The 17,960-nt window shown below is 48.0% G+C and overlaps 1 protein-coding gene across 1 annotated transcript in view; it reads left to right on the top strand.

The window, feature by feature from the left end:
• The window catches only part of CLSTN2 (calsyntenin 2), a 672,110-nt gene that overhangs the window by 548,786 nt on the left and 105,364 nt on the right, over positions 1-17,960 (top strand). The window contains exons 6-7 of the mRNA XM_021071127.1: positions 3,129-3,314; positions 14,017-14,265. Of these exons, the coding sequence (XP_020926786.1) occupies positions 3,129-3,314; positions 14,017-14,265 (435 nt within the window). The remainder of the gene's footprint in view (positions 1-3,128; positions 3,315-14,016; positions 14,266-17,960) is intronic.

Consider the following 17,960-nt stretch of genomic DNA (forward strand, 5'->3'; position numbering starts at 1 on the left):
GAGGGTAAGTGATGTGCCCAGAGTTGCACAGGAAGTGGGAAGGCTGGAATTTGAACCCATGCACGCTGAATTTAGAGGTCATACTTTTAGAACCATCATCAGTTCTGGACAAGTTGCCTTACTGAGAACGGAGAGAACAAAACATGGGCTGCTTTTGGGCTACTCTTGGGATGGATGGTTCTGCAGGCCTGAGGGTAGGGGCAGACAGAGGCAGTGCCAGAGAAGCTACAGACAGGCTATGGGTTCTGTCTGTGGCTCAGAAAGGACTGCCATGGCCAAAGTCAAGGTTAGGTCTCTGGAGCTTCCCAGATCCACCTGGCAAATAATTCCTGTGCTCAGAACTATGTATGGAGGGATCAAAAATAAACTCATGGAGTTCTCTTTGTGGCTCAGTGGTTGATGAACCCAATTAGGATCCATGAGGATGTGGGTTTGATCCCTGGCCTCGCTCACTGGGTTAGGAACCCTGCGTTGCCATGAGCTGTGGTGTAGGTCGCAGATGCAGCTCGGATCCTGCATTGCTGTGGCTGTGGCATAGGCCAGCAGCTTGATTTGACCCCTAGCCTGGCAAATTCCATATGCCACGGGTGCAGTCTGAAAAAGCAAAAAAAAAAAAAAAAAAAAAAAAAAAATTAACTCACAATTCCTGCCTTTAAAGATTTCCTAGTTATAGGAGGAGACAGGCATACAAGATGTGGTTTCAGGGTAACCATAACCTTAGTGCCTACTTTCCTAGTCTAATGATGAGGATGCTGTGGAGAGCACAGAGGAAGGTTTCTATCCAGAATGGAGAAATCCTAGTAGCAGTGGTGGTATAGTGGTGAGCATACCTTCCTTCCAGAATGGAGAAATCCTGAATGGTTACATGGAAGAGATGATCAACATAAGGGGATAGAAATGGAACTCCATGCAGAGGAAATGACACAATGAAATGCACAATGGGGTGAAACATATTGTACCTAAGGCACAAATCTGGTCGTGTGTGGACCGCCACTTACAGCACTGTGATGTTCAGATACCCCTGGCAAAAAGCCCTTCTGTCTGCCAGTGATCTACCCTTTGACCTTGGGACCTCCAAAGCATGGGCTGTAGAACTAGTTCCATGATTCCATCCTCCAGGAGGTGAAGGACCATTTCAGACACTGCTCCTGGGGGGTCTGAGGCAAAATGTATAATTGAGTATACTCTCGTTTGCTTGTGGTCATTGATCTAAACATCCTCCCATGGCAAGTTCCTTGTGCTGAGCTTCACAACAGGTGTGCAGTTTTTGCTCATGGTGTGCTCTGAGAAACCCCTTCAAGAGTGGCTGGTTGACCTTGGAGTTCAGAGCTAAACCCAGGTTACCTGGTTATCTGGAATGCAGCAGGGTTGCTGTGCAGGGGGTATGAACATCTCCCCTCCTCTCTGGGGAAGGAACAAGATGGATTGGGACACATCAGGCCCACATTGTTGCACCTTGTCCTCACCCCCACACTGTGGTCCCCACTTCACTGATGAGACAACTGAAGCTTGAAGACCTTCACCAACCTGCCCAAGAACTTCCCGACCTGATGGAGTCAGGGCAGGATCTGTTGTTGAATCTACTTTACACATGCTTCTCTGAGGCTTCCCTTGGGCATTCATTTTTGACATTCAGATCTCAGCTCCAACAGGAATTCTCTCCATCTTAAGAGTCCCTCTCTGTCACCACTTCTCCTCTCATAGCACTCATCTCCCTGCTAGGACAGCACGAGTTTATTCATTGTTTGCCCCTCTCTTCTGGCTGCACCAGGCAAGGACCCTTCCTGACTCCTTTGCTGCTGTATTTGTGCTGCTTCAGGTAGAGTCAGGTGCATAAAAACCCCAAACACATGCTTGCTCACTGACAAAGCCATCTGGTGACCCCTGTGCTCAGCCTCTCCACTCTACTGGTTTCCTTGAGATGATGGCCAGTGGCCCTCAGGGTATTTGTGGGGAGCCCTTTGGTGGCTGATGACTGACTATAACCATGGGACTTTCTGAATTTCTCAAGAGTGAGGGCAGGCTGTCCATAGATTTTCATTTCTCTTTCAGCAAAAGGATACCATCTAGCAACATTCCATGTGACAAATGCTTGAGATTCATAAACTAATAGTATCCACAACTCCTGTTCCTTAACAGTTCAGACTCTTCTGCCCACTAGTCTGGCTCAGGCTTGCCTGGAGCTCTCAGGCAGGTGTCATTGTCAGCAAGCGCTGTTGCCACTCACCATGAGCTTGGCTTGGATGCGGCCTGACTTTCGAGGGCTGCTGTTGTTGTTTCGATCAATTCATGCATATACTCACTCTTGGCGTTTATTTGCATTGGTTGCTCAGTTTTGTGTGGTGCCATTTTGATTGCAATTTCGTTCCTCTCCAACATTTGATAGTCTCCAAAGTATTTTTCCATTGAACATCAGGGATAAGACCATCAGCCCCAATTAAATGGGTCACAGTCCTAAAAAGGAAAGAATCCTTGCACCTCATCCCGTGGCCTCATGTAATTCCTAATCACAGTGCTCTCTTTAGTTTTGCCACGGATGTATGCGTTCCTAAAAATCACCTTGCTGGGCAAAATGGGGAAAATGGGGCAAGGAGCTCAGTGCGCAAAAACATCATCCATGATGCCTAAAAAAGAGAGAAAGAAAAAACATAAGGCTAGTTTTACATGGGTTAAATGGTTAAGAAACATATAAGTACTACAATAAATATGGCACTTTACTTGTGCCATAGGTAGAGACCTGAGGTTTGTTTGTGGAAGTGGTCATAGGACAGCATGGAGCCGGTGCATTATTATGAAGAGGGTTTTCTGAATGGGATGAAAAGTAACTGAGGTGCGGGTGGGTGTGGCTCATCACACCATGAACAAGTAGCTGGTAGATGTTCGATGTCTGCTCATGTACCTAGTTTGTGCATTCCTACATGGCTCAACTCAGCAGGGTGCAGGTTTCTGCATTCACCTAGTATTTCTCAGGGAGGAAGTCTTGCATAAGCAAATGTGAAATTCCCATTATCCTCAGATTGTTTCCTAATATGTTAATTGTATTGGAACAAATTCACATTCTTCAAAACAAGTGTTGTAGCGGAACTGTCTGAGCCTGATTTGCTGTCATCCTTTCCTTGCTTGTTCAGACTGGACCAAGAGGATCGAGTACCAGCCTGGCTCAGGGAGTGTGCCCCTGTTCCCCAGCATCCACCTGGAGACGTGTGACGGGGCCGTGTCCTCCATCCAGATCACCACAGAGCTGCAGACCAACTACATCGGGAAGGGCTGTGACCGTGAGACCTACTCTGAGAAATCCCTGCAGAAATTATGTGGTAGGTTTTCCCCTGCTGGGATATTTTTTTTTTATTAATTGCTTTTACACAATATATACAAAGCATACCTTATTATATTATGAAAGAATCAACATCGGTATATGAACCCCTGGATGAATATTATATTCACTTATTACAGTTAAAGGGTCAGCCGGCACAGCTTTCGGCATCAGGCACACCTGATCAGACCCCATGACGTACCAACTATATGGCTGTGGGCAAGTGATATGACAAAGGCTCTATTTTTTATCAGTGTAATATGGATTCATGGCACAGCATGTTTAGGAGGACCTAGCACAGGGCCTGAGGAAACAAGACTCCCTTCCACTGCGTTGGTTTATAGAGACGCTCCTGCCTAGGGCCAGTATGAGGGTGGTGTCCCTCATTTGGGGAGAGATGGGTCCCCCCCACCCACAGGACCAGCTATGGAACTTACAAGCCTGGGTGCAAATGAAAGTGTGGGCCTTTTGTTCCCAAATTATTAAGAATTTGAAGGCAGCGACAGCAAAGCATTAAACCAGGCTGGGTGTGCCGTGAGATTGCTCGGGACCCACGCTAGTGAAGCCGGGCCTGGCTGCCCATGTCGGAGAAGAGCCGGGGTGGGAGTGGAGGTGGGGGAGGTGAGGGTCCAAGCGGGGGACAGAAGACTTGCTTGCTGTCTGTGGGCTGAGAGATGGCACCCTGAGAAAGGAGCAGGCTGGAACAAGGAGCCAGTCTGACAGGTGCTGCACAAGGAAGCTTAGCTTTGTTGAGCACCTGCTGTGTGCACCCTGCCAGACCCTTCACACACTCTACCCTGTCCCATTCTCCCCATTCGCTCTGAGGAGGGTGTTACTCATTCAGTTCTGGTTTTGTTGTTGGTTTGTTTTGTCTTTTCAGGGCCGGACCTGTGGCGTGTGGAGGTTCCCAGGCTAAGGGTCAAATTGGAGCTACAGCTGCCAGCCTACACCACAGTCACAGCAACACAGGATCCCAGCCACGTCTGTGACCTACACCACAGCTCACAGCAACACAAGGGCCTTGGCCCACTGAGCGAGGTCAGGGATTGAACCTGCGTCCTCATGGATACTAGTCAGGTTTGTTACCACCGAGCCACAATGGGAACTCCTCGTTCAGTTTTAAAGATGGAAAATTTGAGGCTTGGAGAGGGGAAAATTAGTGGAATGATTTGTTCAAGGTCATACAGATAGAAAGTGACAGAATCAGGGGTTCCTGTTGTGACTCAGTGGGTTAAGAACCCGACATAGTATCCCTGAGGATGAAGGTCTGATCTCTGGCCTCACTCAGTGGGTTAGGGATCCAGTGTTGCCGCAAGCTATGGCATAGGTTGTAGATGCGGCTCAGATCCAGTATTGCCGTGGCTGTGGCATAGGATAGCAGCTGCGGCTCCATGCCCCTTAGCCTGGTGCACAGGTATGGCCCTAAAAAGAAAAAAAAAAAAGGAAAGTGACAGAGCCAGACTTTGAAGATAGGTCTGTGGGAATGAAGGGCTCTTGGGCTCTGGAGCAGAGTGGGACACCAGGCCAGGCCTCTGGAGCTACAAAGTAAACCTCTCAAGTCAGCTGCAGAATAAGATACCCAGTATGGTCCCATGTGCTTGGTAAACCAGACTGTGGGCATGTGGATGGGCCTCCTTCATCCCCACAGCATGTATTTCATGTCTTTCTCATTCTCTCCAAGAATATTCAGGCACTCACACTGACTCTCTAGCCTTTCTAAGATCTTACTCTTAGATGAGGCCTGTACTTGGGAGCAACTCTATCCCCAGAAAGGAAAAGAGGCTCCTGAACACACAGTCTAGCCTGCCATCCTCTCCTGGGGGACCCTCCACTACTATCTTCCAGGCACTTTTCCTCATCATTGCCCTCCCCCATTCACATACACACACACACACATATACACAGGCACACACACAGGTACACACACACACAGGTACACACACAGGGACACACAGGTATGCGCAGATACACACACAGGGACACACGCAGGTATACACACAGGTATACACACACAGGCACACACACGGACACACACAGGCAGGTGCACACATAGGTACACACACAGACATGCACACACATAGGGACACACACAGTTACACACAGGTATACACACATGTACACACACAGGCACACACACCTTCACTCATGCTGCTTTTGCCCAGAGGACCAAGTGACAATTTTTAGAACTGAATGTGAAGTTACACTCTGCTTGGATATCACCATGTCCCATTTATCATGTCACCAGACTGGCCAGGAGGGCCTGTGGGCAGGCAGGCTTCTCCGGAATGATGCAGTAAATTGGGAAAACATCACAGCCTCACTGTTCCAAACTGCTCTTGTGAAAATGGTTACCAGGGGCCCGCAGTATTGAGAAAACCGCCTCCAGTGCTCTCGTTCTGAGAGGCTGAGAAGCCATCTCTGCTGATACCTTACTTTGAATGAACATCCCATTTCTCTCCCCACGCACCTGAATTATAAGTTAACCCAACCCCACGCCAGCGCAGGCTACAGTCGTTTCCTAAACTCCTCCAGGTTCACAGGAGGTGGTGGAACGGGCTTGTTAAAGAGCAGATGGGCCCAGGGGCACACACTTGTGATGTGATTCTGAGCATTGCTGGGGAGAGACCGGGAGACAGGGAGAGTGAGAAGAATGTTTTTGAGAGAAGAAACGTTAGAACAAAATTGCATCTGCTTGTTAAGAGAGCTCATTCCTTCTGGGCTGCCAGCCTCGCCTGGCAGGAAGATAGGTTAATTCAGTCAGGAAAGCAGCCCCCTCTCCCGCCCCCTCCCAGATATGAGCTTATCTGGTGCTGGAAGCAACCCTTTGTTAAGAGAAGTCTTTCTGGTGACTTTCCCGGCAGTGCCACCCGCTGCATTTCTGGGAACTCTTGAGGGGCAGGGCCACACCTGCCTCTGTATCAGGACTCTCTTGATTCCAGAGAGGGAGTGTTCCAGAAGAAAGAGCTGAAGCCCTGGGTCCCACAGATCCGCATGTGTGCTGGAGTCCCCTTCATCAGCCCCGTGCTCTCTCCAAACCTGGAGGGAAAGGCAGACCAGGTCGCTTCTGAAACAGATGCTGGGTTTTAATTCCTGACTCCCGTGGGGCACCTGAGGTTCTTGGAGACAAGCCTCTATGTGTTTTCAGTGGATGGTCGACACGTTGCCGGCAGGGTTTCCCAACCAGGAAGCTACCGTGCCACTTTAAGCCCCGGCATTCATGCATTTTTCATGGTACAAATCTTTATCGACTGTGGATGGAAACAAGGAGACCAATTAGGATGTTATTGCCATAGTCTAAGCAAGAGATAATGATTTCTGAACTGGGGGAGTGGCGGTAGGGATGAATTTAAGACAGATTTCAGAGGCAAAATCAGCAAGAGTCAATCATTGATTAGCTGTCAGCAGTGAAAAAAGAAGGAATCTTAGAAGATTCTAATGTGAGCATCTAACTGGACGAGAGTGCCACCAACCAGAAAGAGAAATTCAGGGCAAGGGCAGATATAGGGGACAAGGATGATGGTACCTGTGGACCATCCAGGTATGAGTACCCAACTCTACACAGACTTTCCACCTCCTGAGGAGCACCCTCCCACCTGCACCCTGCCCATCCATCCTTATAGCCCATTTCTTCCTGATGTCCTGCCTCTTCTTGGCCAGGGTACCCTGTTGGTCCCTGTCCCCAGTGCATTCTCATCCCTCAGCCTTTGTTCATGTTTTCTCCCACTAGAGTCTCTCTCCTCCTCACCATCCGAAACCCTTCCCTTAGGTCAGTCAACAGTCTTCTGCCCTCTGTGCTCTCTGGGGGGCAGTCCTTGGGGGCTTCCTGGTGTCTTTGAGTTCTGGTGTCCCTTCTGTGACCCTGTAGTCATGTGGGGACCCAGGCAGGGGGTCTTCCAGGAGGTGTCCACCTGCTTTCTCCTCCTACGATTTCACTCTGCAAGGAGCAGGGATGGCATCCTGAGCGAGGGGGTGTCGGAGAGTAGCTGGGCAAAGCTGCTGTCTGAAAGTGCCTGGCAGGGGCAGGAGCATCAGAAATAGCCTCTTGGGTTCCATTGGAACCCTGGATGTCAGGCATATTGCAGCCTGAGGTTTGCATACTTAGATCCTTCCATTCCACCTGGAAAAGTGATGCAGGCCTGGAACCTGTCCCTTCCAGCTTGGAGGAGCAGGCTTAGCCTAACATGGTCCCCACCTGCCCTTGTTTTACATGGAGCCAGGCCTCTCAGGGAAGCTGGACAAGCTTCTTATCACTTCCTCTGGATGCAAAGATTCAAGATGAAGGGCTCTGTCATCTCAGTCCCAAGCTCTCCCAAAGTGAAATGTTCCAGAACAGCCTTGAGTATGAAAGGCACGATGAAGCCCCAGTGAGGCCTCTTGGCCAGATTAAATTTGGCATGAACCACAGTCCAAGAAAAGACCCGGTTCCATGCCCCTGAATCACAGCAGATTACAGTAAACGGCCAAGCAGTTTGTGACACACATGTCCTTCAGAGCCCAGAGGCCGGGGCTGCTTGTACCTGGGATCACAGGCTCCTGGCAGCTGGCCGACACCTTCTCACAGGATGCCTGGGGTTAGATGCTTTGTACACAGAGTCAAGAGCACTGAAGACAGGTCCTGTTGATGGAAAGGCCGCAGAGGAAGAGCGTGCTGTTAAATCAAGGGGTAGATCTGTCAGACCAGTTCAGATGGCCAGACAGTGCGTTGTTGTCAGGATTTATACACTTGTGAGCCCAGCCCAGGAGGTTTTTGTAAAGGAAACAAATATTTGTGCAGTGTCCACATGCTCTCCCTCTGCAGGCTAAATGGAAGGTAATAAGACCATGTTCACAATCCAGTCTCCTGGGGAAGACAGACGTGTGAAAATAAGTCCCTGGTTTTTGTCTATACTGTGCAGCTAACCAGAGCTTGTCCTCACTAAGAATCACAGACAAGAAGCTTTTATACCCTCAGAACAGCCCAACTATGAGAAGCCATTATCCATTCCTCCAAAATACCTCTAGAGAGCTGGCGCTTTGGAGGGGAGGGCAGTATCAGTTCCCCAGGCATAACCACTGCTTCCATTCTCAAAGAGCTGAAGTGGGAACCTGACTCTTCAAGTGGGCACTAGTGCATACCTGATGGGAATCCGATTAAATCACTACTCATGTTAGCAAGGGCTGCACACAGTGACCCATGGATGATGACAGCAGGCAATGGGCCTCTCCCTGGATTTGCTGATTTCTTTGAGGTCAATTAAGCAGCTCCCATACAGCATGCCCTCCTCTTCCAGGGAGAAGGTTTTTGCCTATAGTGGCCTTGCCAGGCTGTTCAGCCACTGGGTATTCACAGCCCTGCCCCAAGAGCCTAGCTGACCACCCTCATCCGAAACCCAGCTTGCTTCACCTGGAGACTCCAAGGCCTTTGAAGAACCCCTCTTGTCTAGGATTTCACAGGTGGAATGATAGTCTAATGGTAGGGTCAACAGGGGGTGAGCTCCAGAAAGGACATCACAAAGTCCCCTACGTCCGTGGTGAAGGTATGCAGATAGGGAAGTGGGAATGGTAATTGCTAATGTCAGTCACATGCGTGGCTTATTAGCCAAGATAGGACAGGTTGTGCTGCAGTAACAAATGATCCCAAAATCTACTGGCTTAAAATAACAAAGGTTTATTTATCATTCCAACAACATGCGCCTCTTGAGTTGACTGGGGCTCTGTTCCATGTTGGTTTCCCACCAGGATCCAGACTAACAGAAAAGCCTCTGTCTAGAAGGTTGTTGACCTCATGGTCAATGGTAAAAACAAGTGTTGAACCATGTACTGGCTGGTAAGGCTTCTGCCCTAAGATGACATATGTCACTGGCACTCATATTTCACTAGTCAGAGCAAGTCACATGGCCAAGGGCTGTCAGTGGGCAGAGAAGCTTGTTGAGAACAGAATGCTTTCTACCATCATGCAGCTCAAGTAAGACCTTTGTCAAGAGGGCCTCCCTGGCTTCCCCGCTCTACCAATAAAGGGAGAGGGATGGGCTGGGAGTTTGGGGTTGGCAGATACATACTACTACTTTTGGAAAGGATAAACAAGAAGGTATACATGAGTCACTTTGCTGTACAGCAGAAACTGCCACAGTGTAATAAATCAACTATACTTTAATAAATTAAATAATTAATTAATTAAATTGGTAGGACCCACTTCTGTCTGGCTCACTGCTGCATTCTCACCCCAGCGCCTGGCGTAACTGAGTCATTACATAAACCTCTAATGAAATAATATGGATTTGATAGCACGACTCATGGTAGATGAGACAGAACGAGACCTGTGTCCCTGATGACCGTGGTTCCTCTCCCCTGAGACCCTCCCCTCTCTCCAAACCTTCCTGTGCCCCACGGCAGACCATGAGGAGGCGTGACTGAGGCTCCACATCTGTCCCCATTGCCACAGGCCCACAGTGACGTGCTAAGGACACTTTGCCCTCCCCAAGGCCATCCAGAGCAGCATGCAAACCCTGCAGTTAAGAAGTCCGGGCATTTGCCACTGCCCCCAGGCTCCATGTGGGCTCTTAATCCACAGTGCATCCTGAAATCTGCCTAGTTCGCCCCTGTCTTTATCTACTTACTGGCTCAGAGAGGCTTCCCCACCCTTACAGGACTTAGGGACCTCAAATCAGACCTCGCCTCAGCTTCCAAGCCCCCTGCACTCAAGCTGCAGCTGAGTAGGTCCCAGCAGGCTGGTAGGTTCCAGAGACCTTCACAAGGATTCCCAAGGACATCTTAAATATGCCCTGACATGCAAGATGATGCCGTGCCATCTTTGTGAGTTATGCATCTTGTTTCCCCACTGCTTTCCCTGGGATCCCTTGGGGAGAGAAGAGAGAATTGGGGAAGAAAGGAAATCTCTCTCCGTTTATTTAAGGGCACGGAAAAGTGAAATACGATCTGTTAAGTCTGGCGAAGTCTGCACCATCTGCTTAAATGCAGTGTGATGCCTTCCCGGAGGTGACATCTGTGGGTTGGGCGGGCGGCAAGCTGCTCCCCTCCTCGGGGGACATAGGAGCTCCACATCAGTGGCCTTGCCAGGGCCCAGGGCCTCTCTGTGGACAGCCACCTGTACAGGGAGGGAGGTGGGGCCCTGAGATCCAGGCTGGGGTTGGAAGGGCTCTACACTGTGAGGTAGAAAGAACATTGCTGGTGTCTGAGAGCTGGGCCTGCCTCTAGCTAGCTGTGTGGTGCTGTGAAATCTTGATCAAGTCATGTCCCCTCTCTGGGCCTCGGTTTGCATGTTTGCAAAAGGTGCAGGAGGTTGTGAGGTCTCCCTCCAGGTTGATTGAGGTGGTGCAGCGGGGAGTGTGGGCTTTGGAGCCAGAAAGTCCTGATGACAGGTCCTCTCACGAGGTGCCATAATCCCGGGCTCACTGAGCTTCAGGGTTCTTAGTTATAAACTGGCATTAGAATAGCATTCACCAAAGATGAGTAACGAAGAGGAAGCATTGAAGCACTTAATTTGGGTCTGGTACTTGCTCCGTGCCCAATTGAATATTCCGAGGAAAATAATAATAAAGATCTGTAACTCTGAAAAGTACAGTTCCCTAAATATATGTGTATAGCATAACCCTGGCCAGGGCTGGGCTTTGGCAAAACAACCAGTTTCACCTTCTCACCTTCTCTTCATGTCTTCGCCCCATCACCTCCCACTTGTATTTGCTCTGTACCTCCCTCCTCTGTCCAAACTTATTTGGGGAAAATTTACAGTCAGCTCCTTCACTAGTCTCAGATGTTAATTATTGTGCGAATTTGATAGCAACACTTGCCCCTTTATAAGAGCAAGATCCCCGGTCAAGGAGTTCCCCCTGTGGCACAATGGGATCGGCAGCATCTCCACAGCCAGTTTGATCCAGCCTGGCACAGTAGGTTAAAGGATCTGGTGTTGCCACAGCTGTGGCGTAGGTCACAACTGCAGCGTGATCTGATCCCTAGTCTGGGAACCCCATATGCCAAGGGAAGGCCAAAAAAAAAAAGATTCTCAGTCAAAAAGGAATCTCAAGGAGTGGAGTAATAAGCCCTGTCAACCCCGCCCTTTTTCCAAGTGTGCAGGCCTGCAGCTCTGTATGGTGGTGAAGCTGGCCTTGGCGGCCACCAGATACACACCTATACTGGGCTCGGCTAGACTGTGTTGCCTGCACTTGAGCTACAAGTCAGGATCCCTGCATGCTCCGCCTTTGTCTCTCTGGCCACCTGAAATTTCGGGAAGTGACACGCATTCTGTAAATGCCCTAGGCACCAGCTGTCATCATGCTGGACAAATCCTAGTGTCCGAGACAACTCACTTGTGGGACAGAGAAGCTGTTGCCAGGTTGCATTATTCTGGGGGTGGGGGGGTTCCTAGGAAGATGAACTGTCCTAAGACTGCATATCTCCCACTCCCAAAACACCTTCAAATCTCTACCTGCTAGCATCTTGATAGATTTCATTCTTTCAAATATCTATGGAGGATGATAACCCTTAAGGCTTTGTGGTCATAAAAACATTAGTGTGAATTAGCTTATTAGATAACTGGATAGCAAATAAAAAAAATGGATATCAAATAAAGCTCAAGGATTATGGAAGAACAAGTAAATATTGATAATGGGGGTGGGGCATGGACAAGCAACAGGATGAACAGGCTCCCATGAGCATTGGGTAGGTGACCAGAAGCATCTCATGGAGGCCCTGGGTAGAAGGAAAGGCAGTTATTAACATCAGCGAAGTGCCTACTATGTGCAGGCACACTACCAAGCAAAAGCCTTAAGAAATATGCATATAAGTAGGAGTTCTCATTGTGGTGCAGCAGAAACCAATCCAACTAGGAACCATGAGGTTGTGGGTTCACTCCCTGGCCTCACTCAGTGGGTTAAGGATCTGGCGTTGCAGACACAAATGTGGCTCGGATCTGGAGTTGCTGTGGCTCTAGCAGAGACCGGCAGCTGTAGCTCCGATTCGACCCCTAGCCTGGGAACCTCCATATGCCAAGGGCGCAGCCCTAAAAAGACAAAAAGACAAAAAAAAAAAAAAAAAGAAATATGCATGTAAATAATGTAGTCAGTGCTGTCCACCCATGCCCTTAATGAGCACAGCTGCAGGGTGATCGTGAACTAATTGACCAGAATCCCCCCCATCTTGATACTGCAGTTCCTAGAGTTCCCAGAGGCTTCTCTCAGGGCAAACCTCTCACAGGGTTAAGCAGAGAACTGTATTAGGACATGTATTTCTCACACAGCCAGCCTTCAGTTGCAATGGGCATCTGTTCCAAGGAGAAAAAAACTGGCTGAATTAGACATTTTCAAAGAAGTACCTTGGTTTCCAGTATGGCACCTTCCTGAGGGATTTTCAAGGTCACTTTAACCGTAGAAGATGTTGTGATGGATGACTTTGCAACACAGTCTTGGGGTGAGATGAGGCTCTGCTATACAGAATTCAGGGGTCTACCCGACAAATGGCAGGTAATGCACACAACCATTGTCTCTTAAATCCATCAGTGCTTATGGCCACATGGTCAGTGCTGTGCCAGGAGGGAGACCCAACACCCTTGGCCCCCAGCATTGGGCATGCCTTGGACTCTAGTTCCCTGGTCTTGGGAGGCCCTGGCTGCCCTCCTCCCTGAGTAGCTGAGCCCTGCACGTCTGTGGAATGTAAGGATGTGGAGAACTCTACTGGCAGCACTAGACTTCAGTGGGAAGTCCTCAGCCGCCCAGTTAGCCTCCCAGCTGGGCCATCTTGTCTTCTGGGCCAGCGGCTCCCACTCACCTCGGCTCTGCTCCTCACGAAGCTGCTGGTGTGATTCCCCCAAGACACAAATCTGCCCGTGTCACTCCCACTGCCTCAGGTTATCCTTAGCCTGGGATCACAGGGTAGCTCTAAGGATGGTGACAAAGTGACAGCGAACGTGGAATGAATTCCATTCACTGTGTGCTGAGCATGCTGCTGCAAGGGCTCCTGCTGCCTCTCATTTCAGTCCTCATGACCCCTGGGAGGGGAGATGGCAGAGAAGTGAGTGGAGAGTCAGAATTGGCCGTCGAATCGCACCGCCACCGGCGTCAAAGTCATGTACTGCTGACTTTACAATTGGTGTTCTCAATGGTTGGAAAAAAGTATGGTGAATGCAAAGGGACCCATACTCTTTCTCATGGGATCAGGACCTGGAACTTTCCCCAATCCCAGCTCTGATCACACTGCATCCCAGTTGCCTGTCAAGTTGTCGGTTCTGAGCATCTCCGGGTCAGGGACTGCGCTGATTCACTTTTACCTCACCAGCACCCAGCACCGGCTTGGCACCTGGTCGGTGCTCAATAAATGGCTCACAGGTTAATGGATGGATGAGTGCATGAATGAATCCATCGATCTGATTCAAACCCTGGCCTTCTCCATGAACCCCTGCTTATCAAAGCCTCCGGGGTAATCTCATTTCTCTAAATTCCTCCAGAACTTTTTTCTTGTATAATAGTTAATTACACTCTGTCTTCCCACATGCAACATTTTTATCTATGAATTACTGATGCCGCTCTAGGGTGACCATAAGCAACTTGGACAAGGACAGCATATAATCCTTTTCCCGAGTCACCTAGCTCAGGGCTGAGCACCTAGCTCCAGGTATGTCAAGTCGTTCATTCTGACCCAGGAGCAGAAAACAGGAGGTGAGGACACCTACCCAGGAGGAGTGACCTTTTGTTCTTTCTCCCCACCCCCTACAGGAGCCTCCTCTGGAATCATTGACCTCTTGCCATCCCCCAGCACCGCCACCAACTGGACTGCAGGACTGCTGGTGGACAGCAGCGAGATGATCTTCAAATTTGACGGCAGGCAGGGTGCCAAGATCCCTGACGGGGTTGTGCCCAAGAACCTGACGGACCAGTTCACCATCACCATGTGGATGAAGCACGGCCCCAGCCCTGGCGTGAGAGCTGAGAAGGAAACCATCCTCTGCAACTCAGATAAAACTGGTGAGTCTTGCGTCCAGCCCTCCCAGGCACAGCCACAGCCACCAAGGACGTGGGAGAAAAGCAAGAGCGTGAAACTATTCTGGTCTCTGATTTTCTGGCTGATGATTTCCTAGGCTTGGGGTGGAGTGGGACCAGGAAAGGGGGTCAGGAGACAGACATGAAGGGTGCAAAAGCCATGGAATTCCCATCATGGCTCAGTGGTAACGAACCCAACTAGGATCCATGAGGACGCAGGTTCGATCCCTGGACTTTTTCTCGGTGGGTTAAAAGATCTGGTATTGCCGTGAGCTGTGGTGTAGGCGCAGATCTCAGGTTGCTGTGGCTGAGCGGTAGGCAGGCAGCTGCATCTCCGACTAGACCCCTAGAGCCTGGGAACTTCCATGTGCCATGGGCATGGTTCTAAAAGGAAAAAAAAAAAGAATACAAAAGCCAGGATTGGTAGATTTCAGACTGGGCTCTTCATAAGCCTCCCCAGGAGTAATAGGGCTGCTATATGAGGTAGGGGGTAGAGGAGGAAGCTTTACCCTTACTTCAAGCAAAGCACCTCCACCTTCACTGTATTATATAGGGACAGATTTCCAAAAGTTTCTTTTCGATGAAAAGGGCCTGCTAATTTAAAACAGTTGTTTGAAAATCACTGCAGTGCATGATAATGATAGCTAAGCTTTGTTAGGCATTTTTCAGCATGCTGAGCCTGTGTAAGGCAGTTCACAGCTTGGTGGTTAAAAGCACTCTGCCACTTACTGGCTGTGTGATCTTGGATAAGTTGGTTAACATCCCTGTGCCTCGCTTTCCCAGTCTATAAACAAGCATTACAGTATTGTCTACCTTATGGGATTTTTATCAGGATCAAATGACTTAATGAACATATAGCACTTTAGAATAGTACCTGGCACACAGGAAGTCCAATTTGTATTAGCTCTTCCTACTCTAAACAGTGCCTCACGTCTCTCCAAACAATTTTATAAAAGAGTTATTGTGTTCTCTGTTTTAAGGATAAGGAAGCATCCTGTTACTTGTCCCAAGTATCACAATTGGCATGTAAGCTTAGATGCAACTAACTCCAAACCTATACTCTGGTCACCACACTCCACATACAAACACACACACACACACACACACACACACACACACACACACACACACACACGATATTCTGATGTCTTATGAAAATTTTGTCTACCTTAAATTAAAATTCCACAAGTTCCCATTTTAAATGCTACTGTTGTTAAAATACCCCAAGTAAATAATGACAGCTGATACTACAGTGAGAAAACAGGATAGAAGAAAGACTGACCGCTCAGCAGCTCTGCTCCTGGACAAAGTTCCCCTTGCAGCTTTTCCACTGTTTAAGGAAAACTGAGGAGTTGCTAATCTCACCCAGACTCAGTTTCCCCATATATCAGATAGGGAAAATAAAGACGAAATAATGTGTCAAATCACTTAGCAGCTCCAAATATAAAATCAGTGCTTGACTAATTTACCCAGTGATGTTATTATCATAATCATGAATATTCATGGTTTTATTCTACATTATGCTACAACCAGGACCCCATATTTCCTATTTCACTCAACCTTTGCAATGAAAGTTCATGCATTTTCTGGGTGTAGAAACAGATAGAGGGATTTTCCTGGTCATATGGTAAGTCTACATCAGAGCCAGTACCAAGGACTCGTTTTCATGGGGCCTTCAGGTAGGAAGGACCCCACAGCCCTCATGAGGTGGCACTGAGGTTTGGAACTGAGTTCAGAGCTCAGCCCAAGACCCAAGACCCCAGGAATCACGTTGTGGTCCCATCTTTGCACTGCCTGCCAGGGTGCTCCCTTCATGATCCAGGAGCCCAAAGGCAAAGCAGCCCCAGCCTGGGTTAGCAGCCACACACAGAGTCCTTCCTGAAGTGTATTAAATGCCCCTGGAGGCAAGTCTGACAGATAGAAACCTTTTGGCCTACACAGGAGGAAATTGCAGTGCGAGGGGTTGAGCAACTGGCCTAGGATAACATGACTTATCACTGAAGAAAGAGGCCTACCCCTAGCTCCTCTGGCCCGCATTCCTGGTACATGCTATTGGACTAGTGGCTGTCAACCCTGCTATGTCCTAGAATAACCTGGAGACATGGCAGTAACACCCAGATGCCAGGGCCCTGCCCCAGCTCAGTAAGTCAGAGTCTGACTTACTGAGCTGGGGCAGAAAAATCTGCATTAGAGAATGATGCCTCACTGTCATCACAGCAGTGCCCCCAACAGGCATGTCAGCCCCTCCCACCAGCAAGATCTGGCTCTGTTCAGCTTTGGCCTCAGTATAAAATAACACTTTACAGATCAGCTTAACATGGCACAGAAATATGGGAAAGATTTTTCTCTAATTTCTCAGGCTTAAAATATAACCATAAATATCTCCATGACCTAAATAAAAAATTATCAAGAATAAATTAAAGCTTGCTTTCATATATCAGAAAACATTTTTCAAGTTATAAAAGCAACACATGTTTACAGCAGGCAACCTAAAAAACACAGAAAAGTATAAAAGAATACACAGGTCACCTAAAATTCTAAAAATTAGAGGCATTTTCTGAGAACAGTTGGTCTATTTCACTACCAGATGAAATCTTACTTTTATTTTTATGTGTATATAGAATGTTCTTACATTTTTAAATCATTTTTATAATACATGTGATACTGTTATGCTATGTTTCTCTTAAATAACATTGCATGTATCCAGATCATTTCTGTATGGGATAAAACATTGTTGAAAAATATGAATTACGAGACAGTCTTCTGTCATGAGGCTTTATTATATTTCATTTAACTGACTCCCTTTTGTTAGATATTTAGATTACCTCCTTTTAAATGCAAATGAAACAGTGCTATAATAGGCATTCTTATACTGTATGATAAGCATTCTTGTATATATCTGTATTGATATTTCTGATTATTTCCTGACCAGAAGTCACATTACTGAGTCAAAGAATATAAATGTTGGAAGGCCATCAATGTAAATTATCAAATTGTCCTTTGTGAAGCTTGCACTAATTTCTCTCCTATCCACTAAGTAAAACTTACCAATGCTGGCTTATGAAGCCATTTATAACAGAACTGGTTAGTCATCAAGGCTAATTACCGTTTTTAAAAAGAAAGAAAACCGCTATTGGAGTTCTTACTGTGGCTCAGTGGAAACAAACCTGACTGGTATCCATGGATGCAGTTTGGATCCCTGGCTTCACTCAGTGTGTTAAGGATCCGGCGTTGCCACAAGCTGTGACGTAAGACGCAGACTCGCTCAGATCCGGTGTTGCTGTGGCTGTGGTGTAGGCTTCACTACACTCTGATTCGACCCCCAGCCTGGGAACTTCTATATGCCGCTCCTGCAACCCTTAAAAAAAAAAAAGAAAAGAAAAGAAAAGACAAGGAAAGAAAAGAAGAGAAAATAAAACCACTGTTACCAGCACCAAGAATCGTCTCGGTGCCTAACACCGCTTTCATCATTTTTTCCTCATGCCATTGTCCAGCAGCCTAGGTGGGACTGGGGGATGAAGATGCCCAGCTTTGCCCAGACATTTGGGCACCCAAGATTCTTCCATTGTTTGCCGCTGCCATTTTCAACCAGAGAACAGACAGTTAAAATGGAGAGGTGAACACAGAAGGCTTTTATTTTATTTTATTTTTTGTCTTTTTGCCATTTCTTGGGCCACTCT

This window comes from Sus scrofa, chromosome 13, assembly GCF_000003025.6.
Source record: "Sus scrofa isolate TJ Tabasco breed Duroc chromosome 13, Sscrofa11.1, whole genome shotgun sequence".
Lineage (NCBI taxonomy): Eukaryota > Metazoa > Chordata > Mammalia > Artiodactyla > Suidae > Sus > Sus scrofa.